Source organism: Lissotriton vulgaris, chromosome 7 (genome assembly GCF_964263255.1).
Source record: "Lissotriton vulgaris chromosome 7, aLisVul1.2, whole genome shotgun sequence".
Taxonomy (NCBI): Eukaryota; Metazoa; Chordata; class Amphibia; order Caudata; family Salamandridae; genus Lissotriton; species Lissotriton vulgaris.
The window spans coordinates 595,471,404-595,495,983 of record NC_141695.1 but is presented as its reverse complement, the minus strand read 5'-3'; the positions used below and the strand labels follow the sequence as shown (position 1 = coordinate 595,495,983).

General features: G+C 46.1%; 1 protein-coding gene across 4 annotated transcripts in view; it reads right to left on the bottom strand.

Moving 5' to 3' along the window:
* The window catches only part of RNF157 (ring finger protein 157), a 548,807-nt gene that overhangs the window by 288,728 nt on the left and 235,499 nt on the right, over positions 1–24,580 (bottom strand). For all 4 annotated transcript variants that reach the window (XM_086930701.1, XM_086930704.1, XM_086930702.1 and 1 more), the window contains exon 10: positions 10,735–10,894. In XM_086930701.1, coding sequence (XP_086786827.1) covers positions 10,735–10,894 — 160 coding nt within the window. The remainder of the gene's footprint in view (positions 1–10,734; positions 10,895–24,580) is intronic.

The following is a 24,580-nucleotide window of genomic DNA, read 5'->3' as shown; positions in this document are numbered from 1 at the left end:
ATTATGTCTTGATTTCATAACTCAATATTCTAAAGATACAGTTTAAATATGAATTTAACAAAAAACAAAATATGATTTTTGATAAGTTGCCCTTAAAATTCTCCTGAAAGGAGGGTGCAGGGTCTGCGGGCAGACGAGTATGGTGCCCACCCAATGAGCTCAACTCATAAGCTTCATGGCTTCTCCAAAATGGGTCTCTTTCAGCCATGCCTTGCTACTGAAGGTGCCACTCTGGTACAGCAGGAGCACACTGTGTAAGATTCAGAAACTCAGGGCAGGGGGAGCTGTCAAAATGTGTTCCATAGAGAAGGCAGGATGCAAACTAGTGCAGACCTGCCAACTCACACAGTGCCACCTTGTGTCACACAATATTGACTCACTTCACACAGTCACCCAGTGAGATGCCGATATCACATAGTGGCAGGAAAACGGAGGAGGAAAGCATTGCAAAGAGTGAATTTCTAGCTCGCTGTTTTGATTTTGGAGGCTTTTAAAAGCAAAAGTCTATTATGGGGTGTGAAAACACACTAGGACTTTGGCACTAGTCTCAGCAGGCACAAGGCTTGCCCCTTACCACGCCACTAAGTGAATATTTCTGAAGGCTGACAGGTCTGCTAACATCAGCTGTAGTGAGGCCTGCAGTCTACCAGGAGAATGAAAATGAGGCCGCCGTCGATTAGACAGCACCCAATGAAGAAGAGATCACTCGCGCATAGCTCCTCGTGGGGTGATTTTCAACCGGCCTCTACTGGAGCGCTGATTCTGGGGCCAAGATTTTGAAAACAAGTTAAAGACACCATCTACCGATAATTCCAGGAGAACAATACATGCCTGGTACCCTAGAATACACTCTGGGTTGCCTTTAAGGCAGTATTTCAGGGACGCTGCATAGCAGAAAGGGCAAACCAACACTGCCATGGCAAATACAAATTCTATAGAGACTCTCCAGAAACTGAATTCAAAGCCCTAGAAAAAAGAATATAGGGCCAGATGTATGAAGGCCCCGTTTTGCAATTTCCTAATTGCGAATCCTTTCGATTTGCAATTAGGAAATCGCAATACAGCATGCATGAAAGTGTTCTGAACACTTTCTGTGATTCCTAGGGGATCATAACTGACCTACCTCATGAATAATAATGAGGTAGGTCACAATTTGCAACCCCCTAGGAATCACAAAAATCACAGGGATGGTGGCCTGCTGGGGTCAGCAGACCATTATGTCCGTGATTGCTTTCAAATAAAGCAATCTTTTAATTTTTTTTAAAGCAGCCCTTTTTCCTTAAAGGAAAACGTGCTGCTTTAAAAAAAAAAAATGTCCTTTTCATATTTTAAGAGCAGGCAGTGGTCCGTGGGACCCTGCTCTTAAAAAATGTTTTTTCAAAAATTCAGGACCCCTTCCCATTTGCGAATGGGTTACCACCTACTTAAAGTAGGAGGTAAAATGCAAATATTTTGCAACCGCATTTTGGTCACAAAACATTCCTACATGCCGATGCGATTCGGTATTAGGAAAGGACGACTTAAACGCGCCCCTTCCTAATAGCGAATTGCAAACCCATTTTGCGATTCGGTAAATCGCAAAATATGGTTTGTAGCATTTTTAGAAACATTTTTTGCTTAATATATGTGCCCTTAGAGTCTTAGAATCCTTAATGGTCTGGCAACAGAGAAATCCAAAAAAAGTATTTATTTGTCTTAAGCAGCACATAAATTTAACTCCCTTCTGGGCAAATGTCTACAACTACTACAGACACCTTTATTACATATCCCCTCGCTTCTAGGCGCAAATGGCATTATTTTCAATAAAAATTAGGAAAACTTAAAGCATTTCCTGCACTCTATATAAATCTTTATATGGAAGAACTAGTTGGCTTGACTAGAACAAGGCCGAGGTTGTTTTGCTGTTGCAAATCTACCCATACTGAATAAGGTTAGTAAAAAGGGTTTAGAACTTCTCATCATATGAAGTTACCAGGGCTAAACGTGAACTCCATCCCAACAAATCACCAGGATCTGATGGCTTTGCCAATGGATTTTATAAACCGTTTTAATTAAAATTAAACCTCCTCCCTTAGGACCAACATATGACCTTCTCGTTACCACATATTCTAGTTTATCCTATCCCTCAAAAGATATGTCACATAAAGTACAGTATCATTATTTATGCCAAAGTAATGGTGGTCTGAAGTTTGGTTGCACCAAAGACAATTTGTTACATATTTGTAATGTGTGATGGATCTTTAAAGCACTCTTTCTGCAAACTCCCAGGTCTTCTCTCTATGGGGAAAATATGTTTGAAGCATATGTTCAACACATATTCTATTCGTAGGGTTGAATTGGCAAATCTTTGACCCTTTAAGGACTTTCAAACCAGGACTTCAGTTGCTTTGAAAAATGTTTAAATTCATAGATTTCAATTCTTCAGCTGTGCAAAGACGGTGGTTAGTAATGGAGACCATCGTGAGTGTATATGCAATGGCCCATCACTATTGCAAGATGTATTAGTTTTTACTTAATTATATTCAGGGTCACTGGAATTACGAGTCAGTGGAGTACCAAATGTGGCTTCAGGTTGACAAAATTAAACAGCAATAAAAAGCAAATTAAGTTCCATAATGAAACACAATTTGTAACAGTATTATTGTGTCATTTTAAGAACTATTAATGTTGTCTAGGCTAAGCTAATCGGTTGTTTGGAAAAGTTCTGCAGCTTTTTTCAACGTTTTAAAATCATAAATGCTACCTTGCATGCGTCGCCAATGAGAGGCCCCAGTGATGCTGATTGATACTCTATAATGCGTCATACATTTGCTTGAAAATAAGATTATGTTCTTGTACCCATTTCCTTCTGTGTCCATGGGTGGGTTACATGAATCTGAAGCTATTCAACCCCTTGAACTATTTCTACAGGTGTTTTAATTGACTTTTATACAGCATGAATTGGTTATTGATTCACTTACTTGGCACAGATTAACTTTTACTATCATTTGTCATCAGAGTGGTATAACACATCAAATACATTCTATGTGCAGTTAACCATCACCCAACCCTTCGCCTACTAATATTGATAAAGCAATCTCTTGTAAATGTCCGGATTATATTCCAGATTGCTGCTTTGCACATGCAGTTTCGGTAGATTTCTCAAAATGCAAAACTTGCACCATTGATTGACTGGATTGTAGCTTAGTCTTTCTAGTACTTGGTTTCCAACTAGCTCATAACAGAGTTGCATAAACTGCAATATCCACCTTAGCAGCCATGTTTGGGTTAAGGTAATGGCTTGGTACCAGCATTAAAAAAGGTTAAAAAAAATAACTGATTAGTCTTTCCTAATTTCTTGGCTCCATCTTGCAAATTTTTCACCTTGATTCTATTAGTACATACATATATCATTCCTCTGATTCCGAGAGTGATAGAAGATTAAAGTCTGTGGGGTGATTAATAAAAGTATTCATGAGCAGAGAAGAAGTTCTAGGAGGCGTCGTCTTTTTCCTACTCTTACATGCCTTTATGAATCGGCCTATAAACGTATATCTACCTATTAATAAAACCAGAAAGAGTACACAGTCCCATCTATGTTTAACTAATCTTATATTCCCGGAATATTCCACTTTTAGATGTTTTGAGCCAATTAACAAACGCACGTCAGAGTACGTAAAAGAAATACCCCAGGAGTCAAGCTGTTCAATTGATTAATTTCAGTCCCATCTGTCTCGTCAGGTACCTGTGATGCAATAGCATGTTCGTGATTGCTGGAATATACATTTCTACCAATTTAGAACATTATGGTTGTCAGGTCCTTGTGGGCTCAATTAAAATTCATGGTAATTTGCGGTATTAGCAGTATTCAAGGAAAAGCTTATCCAGTATATGCAAAAGTCCTGGGCCTCTTTTGTGGATGCAATCGGTTTGCAATTTCACTTGCCTGACGAGCTATACATGGAGTAATCCTGAAATATCCCTTATGCTGTGCCCTGATCTTGTTCCGACTCAACCGATTCTTGAGCATGGTGCTTCAGTCTGTCATCTTGATTTCTACTTCTGGTATGTGCTACACACCCAGTATGATCTGTTTGCAATGACGCACAGCCTTGAGCTTTTTTGGACTGCAGTGGAAACTTTGCTCCTCCATTTCAGTATGCAATTGGGTCTATATACTTACTACTTTGTTGTTCATGTGCATCTGAAAAAAGTTTAGTGCTAATTCAAAGTTGTCTACCTGACCTGTGCAGTCAGACCATCCTTATATGCTTATTATTCAGCCATGGTTGTATTCTTCATAATGACCACCTAGTGCTCTTGATCTGGGAATGTCCATCACTGTAAAACAGTTCTCATTTTCATGAAAAGAACAGACTTCACCACCATTGTTGTGTCTCAAATGTGAAAAAGCAAGCCATAATTTCCCAAAATGCCATAATTTCCTTCACTGCCCAAATATCTACTGTCTGGTGATGAACACATTTTATTTGGAAGGACACGATCCTGACTTTTTTCTGGGGCAGGCCTCTGCCAGATGATTACGGATAGTTGGCCAGAATGAAGAATTAAGAGTTAGATGGGACTTCTTCCCATTCCCCGTAAAACACAAGCAAAGAAATATTTGTTTTGTTCTGTTGTCTTGGTGATCTCTATGTGCCACTTAGTCAAAGATTCCCCCTCCGTCAGTCATTTACCTAGAGCAGCATAAACATGTATGTCTTCCCCCCTTAGCCTGGCAGTATCCATTGGCAAGCATTTTACCAAATACCCATAACAAGCAAAATACTGAAACAGTTATATTTCGAATCCCCTCTGTATTGGGATGTGGACGTGTAAATCTTTCCAATCAATTTTGGTCACATAGACACATCTTGGGTGTGGGAACCAGGAAGGTGCCGATTTGCAGGCGCCATCTTGGTCGCGGGTCCAGAGGTTGCCTCGTAGGACTCCCGCACATGCGGCGATGGCGCGCCAGAGGCAAGCCCGTTTGCGCCTGTTCGCGCACAGGTCGCGACCAGCGCCAGCCACGCAGCCTCTTCTGCCTCTACTCGACAAGTCTACTCCAGGGAAGAGCTCATTCAGGTAGGCCAGCTTTTCAGCGTAGGCAACCAGTCTGTAGGAACCATCAGTGGTTCTAGGCTGTTATCCTGCGTCCTGCTCAATGTCTGGTCCTTATGTAAACATCATGCGGAAATTGCACTTTTAATCGAATCTCAGGATCTGGATGTGTTATTTCTTACGGAGACCTGGACAAGAGCTGATAGTGGGGTAGAGCTCGGACTGGCCTGCCCTCCAGGCTATAAGATCAGGCATAACCCTCGAGTGGGTGGCAGAGGAGGTGTGGGGTTCATCTTCAGGGAAACACTTGCCATGTCACAGCTTGAGGTTAAAGACGTCCAAGGTTTCGAACTGATGGGTTTCTCTAAAAGGTCAGAGGGGAGTTCTGTACTCTGGTCTGCTGTGCTATAGACCACCTGGCAGTGCCTTGACAGCCTCACATGATCTGGTAGATCTTATTTACGACCTCTCCAATACACATGCCAGGCTCATAGTCTTGGGAGACTTCAATCTCTGGCTAAATGGGCCTTCAGACACAGCCTACAGAGATTTATGCCAGGCCTGTAGTAATATCCACCTTCAGCAGCTGGTGCTCTCCCAAACCCACATGAAGGGTCATATCCTGGATCTGGTCTTCTTTGAAAAAGACACTCAGGTTAAGATCAGGGATATCATCACTCAATGCTGGACCGACCATGCCCTCATCCATTTTTCTTTACATCTCCCAGCTGACTCTCTTAGAGATAACAGGTCAGGTAATATCAAACTTAGCAGGCAGTGGTCTAGACTCTTGAAAGGCTCTACATTACCAACTTTATTACCCGGTGGCTTCACCTTGGAGGGAGGAGTGGAGGCTAGCTACTCGAGCCTTTGTCAACAGATCATAGACTCTCTGGATAAAATAGCTCCCCTGCGGAAAGCGAAGGATAGGCCTAAGCATACCACTCCCTGGTATTCTAACGACCTCCTCCAGCTGAAACTGCGCTGCAGACAGGCTGAAAGAACTTGGAGGAAGCATTACTTAGAGCCAGACAGAGTTCTCTACAAACATTCACTTCTGGGCTATAAAGCACAGATTAAGTGTGTCAAAGCCAAGTATCTTGAGGACATGCTGGCCCTGGCAGCTAACAAATCACAGACCAATAGCATCCCGGCCTCCCAGACTTTGTGCGACTCCTTGGCGTCCGCCTTTGAGGACAAGATTACCACCATTCTGAGTGGTCTCTCTGTTCCCTGCACTCCCAGTTCCCAGTCCTTCTCAGATTTAGTTTCTCTGCCCACTTCTGGTGATTCCAGGGAAGCTACTGTGCACCCGTTGCTGGCTAGTTTCACCCTTCCTTCTTATGAGGACTTCTGCATCTTGTCCAACGGTGTGTCTTGGGCTCTCCGCTGGACCCGCTGCCTCATAAGTTCTGGATGTTGTTCCATGAGGAAGTTTTTCCCCCTCTCTATTCCATCTGCTGTCAGTCTCTTAGCACTGCCACGGTCCCTGATAGTTGGAAACTAGCGATGGTCTCCCCGTTATTGAAGAAGGCCACGCTGGACCCCACCTGCCCTGCGAATTACAGGCCAATCTCGCTGCTCCCCTTCCCTATTAAGATCTTGGAGAAATCGGTCACTAGATCTTTGTCCAGCTTTTTGGAGACTAATGTCTGCTTGGACGTGGCTCAGTTTGGCTTCCGGCCAGCTCATGACACGGAATCCGCGCTGGTGGTTGTCCTGGATGACCTTCGTTCGTGGGTCGACATTGGCCGGGCAGCTTTTTTAGTGCTGCTCGACATGTCGGCCGTGTTCGATACGGTCAACCACGCCAGTCTAATTAGCAGATTGGAAGAGATCGGGGTAGCCGGTTTGGCCCGGGACTGGCTAGTCTCCTATCTTCATAACAGGCATCAGGTGGTGGCTTTGCCGTCGTTCAGATCTGGCACCAGAGAGGTGGGGCAAGGTGTGCCTCAGGGATCGGCAATCAGCCCCATTTTATTTAATTTGTACCTCTGTCCTCTGATCAGGCTGATCCATCAACTATACCGACGATACGCAGCTTATATTCTCCTTTGTAGGTAGAGAAGCTGTCTCTATGGAGACTTTCCATCGCTGCATGACAGCCACTGCGGACTGGTTGCACCAAAATTCTCTGCAGTTTAATGGATCTAAAACGGGGGTGCTGCACTGGTCATTGGATAGAACCCCTCGCCCTCTGCCTGTGGATTTTTGGCCTGCTTCTACCTCGGGCACGGTTGCAGCAGCGGATGCTGCTCGCAACCTGGGCGTCATGTTTGGCCCAAATCTACAGCTGGATACCTTTGTAAATAAGACAACTGCTACATGTATGATGCTGCTTCGAACACTGCACAAGATCCTTCCTATGTTACCTGCACAGGCCAGACCTGAAGTAGTGCGCAGCATCATACTTAGCAGACTTGATAATTGTAACGCTCTGCTTCTGGGCGCTCCTTGCACCCTGATCAGTAAACTGCAGCGTATACAGAATATGGCAGCCAAGCTGGCCCTTTCTCGGATGCTCTCAGCTTCTTCCTCTTTGGCGCTCAAGGACCTTCACTGGTTGCCTGTCCATCAACGCATCTGTTTTAAGGCTGCTTGTATAGTCTTCAAGGTTCTTCACGGACAGGGGCCTGTCTTGTTGCAAGAGCTTTTTTCATGGTACTCAGCAGCCAGACCTTTACGGTCCTCCTCAGCACACTTGGTGGTAGTTCCTAGAATCCAAAGGTCTAGGATGGGCGGCCGCTCCTTTGGTTTTACTGCTGCTAAGCTCTGGAACTCTTTGCTACTCTTTGAGGAGCTTGAAGGAATTTTCTTCCTTCAAAAAAGGGCTGAAGTCTTATCTCTTTCCTAGGGCAGCGTAACTGGTGCTCTGTGTGAGGGTAGTAGAGTCAAAGCGCCAGGATACCCTCTGGGTGACAGTTCGCGCTATAAAAGTATGCGTTACATTACATTACATTACATTACTGCTTAAGCAGAATGATCATCCTGAAGCAGTAAAATTTGCCTGAGCTGGCAGGCCTTAGGTTGAGAAAAGATCATGTTCAGTCCTTCTTGGGGATTCAGGAATATGTTCTTGGCCTTGCCGTCTCTTGTGCCTTTTCTAGAACTCTTTTGTGCGATTACTTGTACCTCTTCAGTAGTAGTCATATGAGCTCCTGTTTGGTCTTTTTGTTTCTTAATGACAAATTGGGGGGAATTGGATGCATTAATCTAAAATCACTTTATCCAGTAATCTGTATGACGTTATTTGTTTAACTACCTTAGCTTACCTTTGATCTGCTTTAATAGGAGAGGTAGAGGGTGAGGATCAGGTTGGGGTACAAATGCAAACCACTTCTGGTTTACAGTGGTACCTTTTCAGAGCTATCGCTACAGCATCTTTTGAGAATGTGCTTCTTCAACATCCTCAGTGTAAGGATAGCACCCATTGCCATGGTTTGGCGTGGCTTTACTGATAGTGGTAATTCAGGGCCTTAAAGAATTGCCTTTGTCCTGCAGGTTGAATGCCAAGTCTGTGTATAACTCCACCCTTGCTGTATTTCCAAGGATAAAATACACAAGATTTGGTTGTAGCAGTTATTTTTTTATTATCTAAGGTAACATCCACTTGTTTACTAAACTTGGGAGGCCGAATAAGAGTCAAATGTTAAACATGCTTATACCCTCATGCCCAAAAGCCAGACATGCATGGGCTTCAATACCTTTTAAACACTCACCCAGAGCCAATTTGTCTGGTGGATGCCTGTGCCTCCTCAACAAGTGTCCAAATGGTGGTATTAGCAAAGTTCTGGCATCCTGGACCATCCTCACTGCGTTGTTCGAGTATTCATGAAACCGAGGAGATTGTGGACTATAACTCATCCCACGCACATACATTATATTGAGCTATATGTCTTGCAACTTGGTAAATCGCAAACTGTAAGCAAAGATGGTGCTGCAAAGTCAGATAATGGCCTAAAGTTGTTCTTTCCTTGTCTCAACCCTGTGCAGCAAGAATTTCCCATCTCTTTCTTGCTATGGTAAGAAATACAGAGTTGGCGTTTGGGCAACTAGGCTCATGAATTTGATATTGTGGTGCAGGCTCATATTGTTTTAAGCAGTTTGAATGGCTGTCCAAATTGTAGCAAGTTTCCGAAAAACATCAGTATAGTTGCCTTTATTGTGTACCTGTATTGGCAAATAATTACTGAGCAACAGTAGGGCTTTTAGGGTTTCTATCAAAACATCGGTCTCAGACATTCCGATGCAGAATTCGAGGTGCTATTCGAATAATTCGTTTTAGGTTTATTGATCATCCGGGAGCGAGGGAATTCTAATCTGAAATCCGCCCAGGCATTTGCCAGCCCATGTATTGACACTGTTCCTTCTTTTCAGGCACCCAGTGAATGCCCCATCTGCTCCATGAATGGGTGTTTGACATCTTTTTCGAATCAAACAGAATGGTAGAGGACTGATGAGAGGTCTCTCCACCTAATTCCACTATTAGGCAGTTACCCCAAATGTGATGGGACTGGAGTCTTAACATTAAATTAATTCAGATCCTGAATTAGGGGTTAAGAGTTTGGCTGAATTTAGAAATTATTTAAAGGTCGACATTTTTGCAGAATGTGATTTGTGTAAAGAAAAGGCAGTCTATATTTTAGAGCCTGTGCTTTTACAAAACATGTTTGTGCACTCTGTGTTTTCGCCAAAAAAATGGAAAAACAGGGTGAAATGGCAGTGCAAGTTTAAGGAAAATTAACTGTGATTAAAATCTAATTGAGATCTTTGAAGTCGAGGCATATCAATTAAGGCATAAAGATATAAAAGTAATATATTTTAGCACGTGGATCAAGTGAATTGTTGCCTACAGTAGCATATATATGTAGTCTAAATGCTAAATATCCACTTCTGGAAGAAGCAGAGCTCATGCCACTAAATGAAAAACAGCTGGGACTGTATCAGCCAACATCCGAATACTGTGACACTACGCTGAGATAAATCCATGCGCTCTCCAAAGAATAGATGCTCATGCCAGTACAGATTGTCATGTAAAGCAGGCTCACACAAGAGAATTTGCTTGGTTAGATGGTTTCCCTCCATTGAATGGGTATTGTTTTCTACACCCCTGTGGTCTGGATAATGACGAACATCCTATAATGGAGAGGCAATTGTTTTTTTTGGGACTGTAGTTCTGAAGCACACACATCTCCATTATTCATGACCAAGTCAGTCACCTTCCCCTATAATGGAAATATCGATGTTGCCTTTTATAAAACTTTAAAGAGCACTGTGGTTACCGAAGGGCTGGTGGACGTGGAGGGGCGGCATACCATTAAGAGTGCTTCCATCTTTTATGTGCGTTTTTTCTCAAGATAGGAAGTTTTACTTTAAAAGATTTTGGGAAAGTTTTTCAATTTTTTTTATTTGATATGGTAGTTTTATAAGTCTTTTCAAACACGACTGTAATATCATGTCTTAAATAAAATTATGAAGAAATCCATACTAGACAACTATCATTATATGCAGAAAGCTGTACAACTGCATCTTCTGCAGATAGAAGGATCTGAAAAGGCTCCACAAGCCTCCATCAGCATCTGCACGCCCTTTGGCCACTGGAAGCCAGTGCTATTGCAGTGTGTGCCGACTCTGAAGTGATAGGGAACAAGCGGCGTGAGGGTAATGCAGGCTGGAACAGTGACTGGAACTCACGGAGTCTGCATATGGGGCAGTTGTTGGCTTGATATCGTAGTGTGTCCGCACAGGTGTTGCAGAGGCAGAGGTGGCGGCATGGTAAGATTAACGTATCACGGACATCGGAGAGGCAGACCACACACTCAGCGCTGTTATCACTGACTTCGTCTTCCGCAACCTGCATGTGGATGAGACAAAAAGAGATGTTATGCTGTTATGTGTTATGTTATAGGTTTGTTGAGCGCGACAGCTGCCCCAGCAACGGGGCGTCCCGGCGCTAAGAACCATAGCACAACCTACTGGGGGAAGGGGGAGAGAAGATGCTTATAGAGGTGGGAAGAGGTGAGATTTCATTGCTTTGCGAAAAGCGGCCAGGTTGTCGAGGCGGCGGATGTGGAGGGTACAATATTGCACTTATGCTCTACATCCAGAGACACCTACTTCAAGGTGTAAATTAGAAGGTCTTGTGCATACAAGGAAAGGTTAACAGAGAAGAGGCCCGAGTAGGGCGACAGCAGACAAAGCCAGATTTCTGCTCAGTAATCCCTTGATGTAAATATGTAGAGGCTAGAGGCTAGAGTTCTCTGCGGTAGAACAATAGAGAAAAATAAAAAGGATTACAAAAGAGGAAGAAAATATTTGTAATGAACGGATCCAGTCAAAACAAACATAGGGTAGAAAGCAAACATGGGTAAGACAGATTGTCAGGAGAAGGAAGAGTTGTTGGTTTCTTTGATACAGGCAAATAGATCCCGAGTCTACATGTAAACCCAGGACTTAAGTTCATGTTCGCATGGTGACTACCAGAAATTAGTGAAAGAAAAAAAATGTGAAATAGTGTGTAAAATGTAAAACTGCTCAGCTAAAAAAGAAACCATAAACCAGAGCAAAAATAATTAATAAAACAAACGTTTTATAGTAGGCTTAACCAACATACAACATGTGGGCCACCTTGTGCACACCCCAGTGCTAGCAGAGTAGTTTTTCTTATTCAGTCAGCTATGTGGGGGGTGAATGTCACCAGGAAAGAAACAGCCGTTTGGACGAGACTGTCCGCTGCATGATCTACAGTCATTTTCCAGTGCCCTGAATTCCCAAAAGCAACCTTCTGGTATACCGATTTTCACTAATTTGGCGTGTTCACAGAGGCTTAACACTGTCCTGTGACTTAAGTGAGGTCCTGGACCTGTATTAGACCTGGAGGGCGCATGAAGAATGCTCTTACTGATCAAACAGTGGATTACAGTCCCTTTCATGAGTTTAATATTTATCACAGTGGTGGTAGAGTATTGTGTTTTGTGAATCTGCATTGGAGACCTGTGAGAAAGTGGCTCTATATGTACTGGACCAAAGTAAGATACAGTGTGTATAGAGGCCACCCTCCCCAGAGGTATAACAGAGGTTAAAGTCAGGTCTGACCTTACTCTTTAAAGTTGTAGCTTGGTCAAGCAGTAAGGCAGTACCAGAGGACAGTGTAAAGCAATTGTTGCACCCACTCAGTCAACAAAAGGTTTCACACACTCAAGAACAGCATTCTAGGCTAATAGTTTTTATATCCAAATATATAGTTGTTTTATTTTTAGAACCAACTGGTATCAAAATATACTTTTCTCGATACAAGTACTCTCATGTAAGTACTTTGCAAAGAGGCAATAAACTTTGTAAACACAATAGGTACAATGGTTGCAGTAGGCAACACAGCTCTAAACACAATTTAACATTGAGGTCAATGGGTTTTTCTACCAAATGCAGCTGATTACTTAATAGATTACTTTGTAACTTCAGGACTGGATCCTAGATTCATATCCTGGGGTCTAAGCTGAATACAGTTTAGTAAAAACATTTTAGTTATTGCAATGATTTTTAAGGAATATAAAGGTATTTTAAAAGTTGACACTTAGAAACTTTTCAGTGAAAAACTAGCAATGTTATCCAATGGAAGGAACTTCAAAGCACAGGTAAAGTAGGTTCTCGCTACTTTTCTAATCCAGTACTGGACTCCTAGGTTCAGCACTGGGGTCTCTACCTAAGACAGGTAAATAATTATGTTCTAGTAGTTGGTACGATTTTTAAGGAATATTTGTAATTTTCAAAAGTAGACAGAAGAAATTTCACAGTCAATGGTTTCCTATGGAAGAAATTTAGATTACTAGCAAACACGGTTGCGATTACTTTTGCGGTTCAGTACTGGGGTACAAGGTACAGTACTGGCTTCTCTCCTGATCACAGGTGAGTAATTCGAAATTCGTTATTCGGCTGATTTCAGATGAATATTCTAACATTTCAAAACTTCACACTTGATTTTTCGAGTCAAACCAGTCAATGTTATCCAATGGCAGGAAAGTGAGTCATCGGTTTTCAGCTGAGTACTCGACTGGTGAAGTTAAGGTTCTGGGCATAGACTCAGGGGTCCCCCAGGGTGAGGTAGGTACAGTTGGTACACCGTCAGCGGCACCGGGGCAGCCGGGTGCAGGGGTAGTTAGGCCCAATGTTATCCAATGAGATGCGGGGGGCCTTCGGTTGGTGGCTGCTGGCTAGCAGGCCAGGGGGCTGTGGGAGCTGGGCTCCTGGTCACTTGCTCAGGGCAAAGGGGGAAGTAGAATAGGGTACAGGTTGCACTGCCAGGCACACTCGGGCGGCTGGGTGCAGGGTGCTTTTGAGCCGTCGGGCGCTCAATGTTATTCAATGGAGATCTTGAAAAGGGAACAAAGGCTGCAGGCTCGGGACGGTGGATCTTCTGGAGCGACCAACCCTTCGAGGGGTAAGTTGGGATCTTGGAGGATAGGTAGGCAGCCAGGTGTTGGGCACAGGGGGCCGTGGGGCGCCGGGTGTAGGGGTGTATTTTGGCCGCGGTCGGAGGGGTCCTTTGTCCCGAGGCTGCAGGCGTCGTCGGGGTCATCAAGGAGGGTCCTTGGGCCCTGGATTCCATGTCAGAATCGCCGGGGGGACGTCCTCAGGGTCTTGATTCACTACGGCACAGGTCAGGCTTGGCGGATGCAGAGTGTGCAGGGTTCGCGGTTCCGGGCTGATGCCAGGATTTGTTACTTGCTTTGAGCAGTGCCACTGCTAGTGGGAGACCCAGGTAGTCAGTCACAAGGCAGTCAGGTCCTCTGGGGTTTTTGAGGTAGCTGACCACTGGAGATGCCGGGGTTTAACAGGAGCAGGTTCGAGGTTCGACAGGCCGGTAGGGCTGGGGCCAAATCAGTTGGTGTCTTCCTCTTTTTAGCAGCTGCACAGCAGGTATTCGTGTTCCTTGATCTTCTTTCTTGTTTCATAACGGGATCTGTGGAAAAAGGTTCAGGGGGGGTACTCTAAATACTGAATTTAGGGGCGTTACAGGTAGGGCACGGGCAGGGACCAATGGGTCCCTGTCCTGGGGTGGGTACACGCCCCAGCCTGCTCCTCTCCTGTAAGGAGCCTAGCTGTGATTGGGCAGGGCTCTCCATCTTCAAGATGGCAGGGGCCCGGGGTCGTGCTTCACCTCGCCTCTCCCACCTGAGGAGTGGAGTTGGCACAGGCAGGCACACCCCCTTTCTGACGTAGGATTTCCCGCCAGTCTTCCCGCCAGAGTGGGCGTCAGAACTGGTAGGGGCCAGTTGCTTAGTACAGCAAGTGGTCTGGAGAAGCTCACAAAGGCGGAATGCCTTTGAAGCTTCCGCTGCCCATCCTGCGGGAGGAGACCTGGCACCTCGTCCCAGCATGTGCATTGTTGCAGGCTCAGGAGAGCAGGAGCTCTCCACCCAGGGGTCCAGCAACATGTCTGCTGTGTGGCAGCCTAGGCAGCCTCTCAGACAAGACGTGGATTGTAGGTTTAGGTTTCAGGGGGCATCTATAAGATGCCCTCTGTAGTGCATTGTACATTAAATCCCACACTGGAATCAGTGTGGGTTTAATGTGCTGAGAAGTTTGATATCAAACTTGTCAGCCTTCAGTGTAGCCATTATGGTGCTGTGGAGTTCGTAATGACAACCTCCCAGCACCATATACTCTTAATGGCATCACTGCACTTACAGTGTCCAGGAATGGCCCTGGGTACTGTAGGAGTCCAGGGCTCATGCTCCTGGGCCCACACCACTGGCATAGGGCACCCAGCTAGAGGGGTGGCTGATGTATGCAAGGGAAGTGGGTTTGTGGGCATGGGACACAGGGATGTGTGCCATGTCGACTCTTTGTTTAGTTCTGCACCAGGACACTCAGCCTGCAAAGGCAGTGTCTGTGTGTCAGGGTACAGGGCCCCCAAGGGTGGCACAATAAGTGCTGCAGCCCTTAGGGGTCTTCTCTGGTCACAATGCCCTGGTTACCTAGGGTACCATTTACCAGGGGCTGACATGTGGCCAGATATGCCAATTGGTTTTAGGCTTTAGTACAGTTTTTAGGGAAGGAACACAGGCCTTGGGTAACCAGGGCACACCAAGGAAAAGCGTATCAGGCAAAAAGTGTGGGTGGTGGGGGTTGGGGGGGAAGAGTACTGCAACAGAATATCACTTTCTCACAAGACCACACCATTTTATCTGTGGCACTGGAGTGGAACATTTATTTATTTTTTACTTGTTTTTATTGAAATTTTATAAAAGAATTTTTAAAACAAAATCACTTCACATACAATGCAAAGCATGTTGATCAATCGTTGACAGACAGTGTCATATATAATGGCAGTAGTTATGTAGACATCAACAACAAAACAACAATAAAGGATGATACAATATTTAAAATTTTATAAATCTGATCCGTATTACCGGCTGGCTCACCCAGTACATATGTTACCATGAATGAGAATTCAGTCAGTAAGCATAGGAAGGAGAAGCAAATAAGAACGGAGTGGTTGCCAGATATTTTTGGTGCGGAAAGCAAGGGGTAGCAGAGACGCATAAATGTCACTGGTAGTGTCACAATATATTAAATCCCTCAACCAGGACCTCACCTTCGGCGGCGCAACTCCACCCCAGTTCAGGGAAATCTGCCTCCTGGCTAGGAATAAAAGTTTGGTGAAACGCCTGATCCCAGGACTCAAAGGGAGTAGGTACCCAAGCACTGCCAGTAAGGGCATATGAGAGAGCTCAGTCGCGACTTTTAGTTCTAAATGTCCGAATACCGCCTCCCAGAATGCCAGGATAGCGGGGCAGTTCCATGCCAGTGGATAAAATGTAAAAGTTTATGTTTATAGTTATTGGACACCAGACAAATCTGTTCAAAGCAACAGGCCCGCATCTTGTCTGTCATAGGATGCGAGAGGTCTCCCTCCCAGGCCGCACCGCCCCACCAACCATCACCGGTTGAATTGTCTGCGCTAGATGGTACATTCTGGACACCAGGTGTGCGCGGTCAGGTGTAGTAATGATTTTAGTGAGCGGAAAGAACTCAGGGGGCTCCTCCGTCTCAGGACGCAGCCAGCAACTAGTGACATTCGCATTCTATGCACAAGAAAACAGTCTAATGTAGATATATCAAGGTCATTTCTCAAGTCCGTTACTAAACGTAATTGTCAGTCTCTCAACATACCTCCTATGGTTTGCAGCCGACAACGAGTGAGCGCACACAGTGTTAAAATTTCAGTTGAAGGGGAAATCCGTAGGCGTCTCCAAGCCCAACTTGTGGTCTGCAGTGTATGATTCTGGGCCGCTGTCCTGAGTCCGACCGGGAGAATAGTAGAGAGGGGGTAAGGGCAGGGCTGGTTGCATTACGGCTTCAGGAATTGTAATCGCACATCTGGGTGATACCAAAAATAAGCAGAATGCACTAGCGCCACCGAATAATACAAATAAAAAAGTCGGGCACCCCAAACCCTCCTTGCTCGAAGGGTTGAGTGAGTGTGCAAGCTCACCCGCGCTTGTTCCCCCTACCAAACCAGCCGCATCAGCATACCCCGAAAGGTACTAAAAAAATAGACTGAGTGAAATTGGGAAATTTAAAAACAAATATAAAAACCAGGGTAGAATAACTATCTTAATGATCGCAATGGAGCCAGCCATCGACAGTGGGAGTGCTATCCAGTGGTCTATCTGTCAAGAGAGGCTGTCTATGGCCGGACCATAATCAACCCGGACAACTTCCGAGGCTGTGCGGTGTAGATTTACACCAAGATGTCTGGGGGGGATCATCGCATCAGCACAGGGGGAAGTCCAGCGTGAATGGAGTGGCAGCATCTGTTAGGGGTTATATTTCAGATTTGTTCAGTTGATGACCAGCCTGAAAAAGAGAGTGAACCGCAGCACCTCCTGCGTAATCAGACAGAGATTTATAGCAGGTTCTCGAATGAATAGAAGAATTTTGTCCGCATATAAGGACGCCAGGAGGGGACTCTGATGGAACCCTATTCCTCGCTGAAGGTGCCGTTCCTGAAGATTCCGCACCAGTGGGTCCATCGCTACAATAAAAAGCAAAGGCGAAAGTGGGCAGCCCTGCCTAGTGCCAAGTGATAGTGCAAATGTATTTGACATTTCCCCATTTATTCTAAGCTGCGCGACCGGGTTAGTATATAGAAGGCAAACTACAAAGAGGACATTTTGGGGAAATCCCAATATACGGAGCGCTGCATGAAGAAAATCCCACTCCAAAGAGTTGAATGCTTTTTCCGCATCTAATAATATCGCTGCAGCAGGAAAAGCAGGGTTTATTTGATTGATGATCACAAATAATGTGCCTAAATTTACAGAGGTCGAGCGATTCGGCATGAAGCCCGATTGGAGGGGGAAATGAGTTGGCCGTTTAAACGCGATATACGTGTAGCAAATACCTTCGCCAATATTTTGTAATCTTGGTTTAAGACCGACAGAGGCCTATATGAGGCACACCTATCAGGCGGCCTGCCCGGCATAAGAAGCAATGTTATGATTGCCTCCAGCATGGTGGGGGGCAATTCACCTGAATCTAGCGCCTCTGCGTAGACCTCTAGGAGATGCAGGACTAATTGTGCTTTATGTGTTTTATAGAACATGTCGGTAAGGCAGTCTGTGCCAGGAGCATGTGAGCCATCCAGACTGTCAATGGCTTCAATAATCTTGTCCGCACCAATGGGCGTGGCCAAGAATTGTTGCTGTCCTTTTTCCATCCACACCATCACTATCTCATTTAAATAATCGAAAAGGACTTCACCAGTCGGTGGGGAGCACGTAGTAGGACAAGAAGGCAGACTGGATATCAACACCACCTGTGGCACACATGCCGTCTGCTGTCTGGAGCTAGGTAATATAGGTGGTGTGGTGTCAAGGGGCAAGCAAACGGGCCAAAGTTTGTCCTGGCCTCTCTCCCTCCCCATACACACGGGTGCGCGTATATTTTCCAAAGTAAGTGGTCTCACGTAACGCTAGCTCCTGAAACTCTCCCAATAGTTTAGCACGTAGATGCAATGGAGAGGGGGCTGCACCCGCCAGTGTCTGAGCATCCAAGTCTGCAGCTCCTGCTCGGCAGGGTCAAGGCTTCGGCGAATTGTGCGCAGCACTCCAGCCTGCTTAGCTATTCATATGCCCCTAATATACACCTTAAAAGCCTTCCATAAAGTAACGTACAGGGGCACAGAGCCAGAATTTACCAGGAAATATTCTATGATCGCATCTTGCACTTCACTCTTAAAAATAGTATCTAATAAGGCGTCAGACAGGAAGTTCCAAGACCTAGAAGGGCGCTCAACACTGGGCAGGACCAGCACTAATAGCACTGGTGAATGATCTGATAAGGTGCGTGGTAGATGATCCGCTTCCTGCACGGTGATCAGAGGGTCCGGGGTTACATACCGCCTATCTACGCAGGAACAGGTGCCATGCGGTGCTAAATAAAATGAATAGCCCTGAGCAGTTGGGTGCCGATGCCGCCAAACATCGGCCTGGAGGTGTGTGTGTGTAGGAGCGTCTCAAGTTCCCTTGTTGAGAAAGGCTTGTAGTTGTGCCCAGTGCCTGTGGTATCTGCCCTGGGTTGTAGTGCAAGGTTAAAATCTCCCCCAAATATGATAGAATCAATTGGTATGCCAGTAATATTCGTTGAGATGTTAGCAAAGAAGCCCCGGACGTCCACATTAGAAACATAAATATTAATAAAAAGTATCAGCTGTGCGCCCAAGCTCCCTGTCACTAGTAAGTAGCGGCCCTCGGGATCCCTAACCACAGTCTGAGTCATAAAGGAGAGCGATTTATGAATCAAAATACAAACTCCACCGGAGTAGGTGCTATAGCTAGCAAAAAACTGATTGCCACCCCAGGCAGCTGCAAAACGGTTGTCTGCTTTTGGGGCATAGTGGGTCTCCTTTAATAGTGCAACATGTATTTTGTGTCTTGCTAAATAGGCAAGCACCTGTCGCCCCTCTTGAGGGTTCGACAGGCCCCTCACGTTCCATGTTATGCAACTCAGCTCAAGCCCCCCCACCAGTCCGCCCTCCTGATCCCATTACAGTAGGTACCGTAGTATGCAGTCTAGACTGTCCCTATATTCGGATTTGGATAGCCAACCGGTGTGTACATTTGTAGCTTGCAGAAAAAATACAGAATCAAACTCTCTCAACAGAGGCTCCCAACCCCACCAACCCCCCCACCCCCCACTTTGGATATCCACCCAACCTGTATCCGGTGAATCCCAACACATCTTAACTTAAAGAAAACAACCCCAAACAGATTATAAAGAGTATGAGATCTCCTTGGGGTGCAACAACGCCCCGAGCAGACCACTAAGTCTGAAAACGATAAACCAGAATGTGCCTGTGGCTGCACTCACATAGAGTCAGGACAATGACTGTATCACCAAAAATAAGAGAAAGAAAGCATCTTATCGCATTGTCCTCCAAGTGTTCAAGGATCGGTGCCCAGTTTATCACCTCTACATGCCTGACAATTGGCCTATTGATAGCCATGTACCCTCAAACAGTGAACAGTGCCAATGTTGTCAGCACAGGAGGGGGTCTCATTCCATTGGGGGGGTCTACGACTGGCCACAAGACTCACCGCGACCTCCAGGTTTGGGCCATATAGGAATCTGCGCCACCCAGTTCTATTTTTGCAGGCCTCAAAGCCCCAGGCTCGATTTTTGACAGAGGCTGCATTCAGCGACTCCGGCCCTGCCCTCTGGCTCGCCCACGACCCCTGACGTCGGGGGGTTTCCGAGGACCGCTTCAGGCCACCACCGCGATGTCGTCGCGCCAGGAGATCCAAAGCATCTTTATTAGCCCGCTGCAGGCGGGGCATGCCCGAAGGACTCAGCCTGCTGCACAATTCGCCACGGTGATGTGTCTCGAGGCAGCTCGGGAGCTCTGTAAGCAAGCCACCATCTAGGTGCTCGATCAGGCCACGCTTCCTACTGGAGTGGAACATTAACGGCCCACTTGTTAAAAGTTCCACTACTACATGCTACCCCAGTTTCCATATATTTCTGTGTCTGACCTGATTGACTCACTCATATGCTTAATGTATGCACAGAGTACTGGAGGCCTGTAGGTTCCATTTTGGAAACATCTGACCTTTTTCTGTGCTCAAGATGGAGGGCAGGTCTTTTTCCCAAACAGTGGAATTTTATTGCTGACATTCTTGAGGCTGGCGGAAGGAGTCCTAGACTCTGAAATGGAGAAAAGGGGAGTCAGGTTTGCCATTAGAAATTCGATTTGTTCCTTTTGCCTCAGAAGCTACAGAGTAGTCTTCCTGAGCACTGCCCTTTGGTAGATGGTGGTGTAAAGGATGGGACTGAAGTCTTGTTTGTTAAGAGTGTGAAGGGTCCTTTAGGTGGGCCAGCCTTTTGTTTCTCTTTCTGATTAACGTTATGCGTGGCTGTTGATTGCCAAGTGCATAATGCTCAAAGCTATCTGTGCCTCTTTTGTGGTTGCTCCAACCTGGAGACAAGACCAATCCAACAAACCCAGAGGAGGAATAGCCATCCGCTACTGATAAAACTAAACTGCTCCACCACTTCAACTCACCAGCAACTGGCTGGAATACAAGGCCTTTAATATCAGCACCTTGATGCACCACAACCCTTAGATGAGCACTACTCTGCTCCACCCCCATCCCCAAGACCCAGAGACAATTTCAGCTCCATTCTGCCTAACCTTATTGTCCCTATGGCTCTTGCGTTCAACTCCTTCATTCTACTGGGTGACCTCAACTTCCACCTAGAGAACCAGACCGATCCTAACTCCACCACCTTCCTGGAAGACCTCAGCTTCGTAGGACTCACTCACAAGGCCTGCTTGACCCCATCTTAACTAATATTCTCAACATCACGATACACAAGCCCACTCTGCTCTCCTGGAAGGACCACTTCCTCATTTACTTCAGCCTGTACCTGCTCAACCAGCCCCAGAACCACCTACACACAGTTCATCAGACACCAATAAAACGAAATCCCTGAGGACATGTGGATCTCTGAGCTCTAGTGCAGACACCAATCTCACCACCACATGGATCACCTCCTCCACAGACTTTGTGACTCCTCTAAGTACCACACCAATATTTTGATCCACGCCGCAAGGCTGGTACATCACGGACCTACCGCTCGTGAAGCGTCCCTGCAAGCATCTTGAATGATCGTGGTGCCAGTCGAACAACAACATTGACAGAAACTCCTACAATCAGCCCTCTGGATAGAAGACCAGTGCCTCAAAACCACCAAGTGCCTAGTCTTCACCAAAAGGAACCAAAACAGCTCAAACACTTCCAGAGAAATCTGCACAACTCCACCAGCCACTTCCACAACCATCCAGCCCAACCTAGGAACACTGAACACAACACTCCCACTGCTCCACGAACAAAAACAACTCCAATACAAATTTGCTTCCCAACCGGACCCCTCCACCCTGACGACAATGGAAACCACTTTACCTGCTGGTCAACCATCATCACAATGGAAACAGTCAACAACATGTGCATCATCCACTCAGAAGCCTCATCAGATCTGTTTTCGCACTATATCATCGTCAAAGGCTCAACCGCATCCGCACAGCCCTTACACCCATTCTCAACTCATCCCTCTCCACCGCTACTCTCCCTGACTCCTCAAAACGAAAACCATCCTATTGCTCTTCAAGAAACCGTTAGCAGACCCTTGACCATGGCCCTTTAAAGGCCCACCTCCCTTCTGCCCTACCCAGCCACAGACCTGGAGAAACACCCGGCTGACTAACAACCTCAACACAAACCGCCTCCTGGACCATTCCCAGCGAAGATTCAGGTCCAATCACAGCACAGAGACAGCCTTCATTGCTTCTACTGATGACATTCGTCCCATCATGGACAAAGGGAAAACAGCAGTGCTAATTCTACTAGATCTATCAGTAGCATTCAACACCATCTTCAACACAATCCTCAACTAACACCTCCACAAGGTTGGAATTGCTGGGCTCCACAGTACTATGGATTAACTCCTAACTCTCAGGATGTACCCAAGGGCTCAGCTTGGCAACCTACTGAACCAGTACTTCCAGCCTGATCTGCGGAATCCCACAAGGCTGCTCCAGCGCTCCATGCTCTTCAACACCTTCACCAGCAATATTCGCTCCCACAGACTCAGCATCATCTCCTATGCTGACGACACTCAGCTCATCCTCCCCCTATCCGAAAATACCTCCATCACCCTGGCCAACCATGTCACACGCGTACCCTCGGTTGCATACCTGAATGAAAAGGAACTGCCTGAAGCTCAACAGCACAGAAGTTGTCTTTTCTGGCAAAACACTTCGTGTTGGCCCAAAGATTAGTGGCTCACCAAGCTTATTAATGTATAAAGCCCACTTTTCAGAACGGGACCGATAGGATGATCATTACCCAAGGAACCCAAACGTGCTCTACTCATAGGGAGTTCTAATCACATATTCCTCACCACTTGAATAGATATCAGAGCAGTACCTGTTAGGAGGTGGGTCTGTAAGTTGGCTAAAACCAAAAAGTCCTGTTGAACCAAGAAGGCAAAAAGCCACTCGTGGCGAATATAGCTGTCCAGACAGTAGTGATTTGTGAATGTATGGAGCAACTCCCACGCAGCAGCCTGGCAGATGTCCAAGACAGGATGTCAGCGTGTCAATATAGTGGTAGAGCCTTGGCACTGAAAGAATATGCTTGTAACTCTTCCAGAAGCCGCCTTTCGGCCCCCCAGCCGCCTTTCGGCCCCCCAGGTTCTTGCTACGTCCCTTTTCGCCACTACCAGGGCGAACATAGTAAAGATGAGCTGTGGTCAGCCCAGATCTACATCTCCAGGTATGCCCAGCAATATAAACTTAGGGTCCAAGGGTTTAGTTGTCTCTAAAACCTTGCTCAGTTCCCACAATACCTTCTCCCAGTAGGCCTGTATTTTAGTGCATTCCCAGATGGTGTGATAAAAGTCTCCCCTCTCATAGCCACATCTCTGACAACTAGGGTCGCTGGCTCGGCCAATTTGGCGTAGTCTGGCCCGGTCATAATAGGCTCTGTGAAATATTTTATATTGAATGAGGCGAAGGAGGGATTTAATTTCCACCTCCCTATGGTGCATCAGGGCTGCTTCCCAATCTATGTTTTAGAGTATGCCTAAATTTCCTTCCCAGGTATCCCTCAACTTGCTAACCTGTCAGGTGCGTTGTTATTCAAGGTCAGATAAGTGAGCGATACCGCCTTGGTAAGCATGTGCTCTTGAAACAGGCGTCCTCTCCAACGGAGCATAGTCTGGCAGTGAGGAGAAGGTTAAGGTCTTTGCCTGCCAGGCATGTCTAAGTTGAGCGAACTTGAAGAACTGGGAGGTATGTAATGCAAAGTCTGTCCGTAGTGAGTGGAAGCTTTTGAGTTTACCCTTGGCAATAATGTCACCTATGGTAGAGATACCTATGGCATCCTAGCCCTCGAAGCCCCTCAATTTTTGGATTTCTGTTAGCCAGGCACAGTGTCAAAGGGACGTCTGCTTAGTAAGTTTACGATCCCACCCCATTGCCTTCGTTGCTTTTCCCCACTCCTCTATCATGTCTTGGGTAGCCAGGAGAGGAAATAGTACAGGCAGGCATGCTCCACCATGGTTTCCCTCTCTAGTCTGTAGGTGGGGTGGTCCCTTGGGGTATGCATCCAATCATTCACTGGGGTTAGCTGTTCCGTCCAGTAGTAGGCCTTAATGTCCGGCGGCGATATCCCACAATTATATTGATTGCGTTGCAGCGTACTCAATGCAATCCTCGGCTGTTTCCCAAGCCATAGTAGGGAGCGTAATTCTGCCTCAATAGCTCGGAAGGTTAGTCGCGACAGAGGGAAATACGGGTTCTGTAGTGCATACAGGAAGCGGGGCAAGGTAATCATTTTAAACATGGCGGCCCGGCCTAGGATAGTGAGAGGAAGGGATTACATTGCTGTGCGTCTTCTGCAAAATTTGTAATGATACCTTCAATGTTCCTCTGGTAACAAAGGTTCTTATCGGTAGTGAGGTAAATTCCCAAGTATGTGAACCCACTCTGGGCTATCCGAAGGGCCCCAGGGAGGGTAGGCCATGTGGACAGGACACCCGGGCTATATATTACTGACTTGTGCCAGTTAATGGTGTACTCAGAGTTAATCCCATCGGCGTCCATGGTAGAAAACAAGGTGGGGATTGTGGTTTTAGGATGCGTAATACAGAGAAGGATATCACCCGCATATAGAGAGATCTTTTCTTCCCAAATGTCCGCTGGTTTAATGAGGAACCCCCGGATCTCAGGGCACTGTCATCGCACAAGCCAGTGTCTCGATAGTGAGAGCAAAGGGCAACGGGGATAGAGGGAAGTTGTGACGAGTGCCTCGTCTGATAGGGAAGTCTCCGGAGGTCTGACCATTGACCCTAACCCTCGCCCGGGGATCTTCACACAGGCGTCCCACCCAGTTCCGGAAATTGGGACCTATACCAAACTTTATCAAGGTTGCCTCAAGGAGAGGTCAGTGGACCACGTCAACCGCCTTTTCTG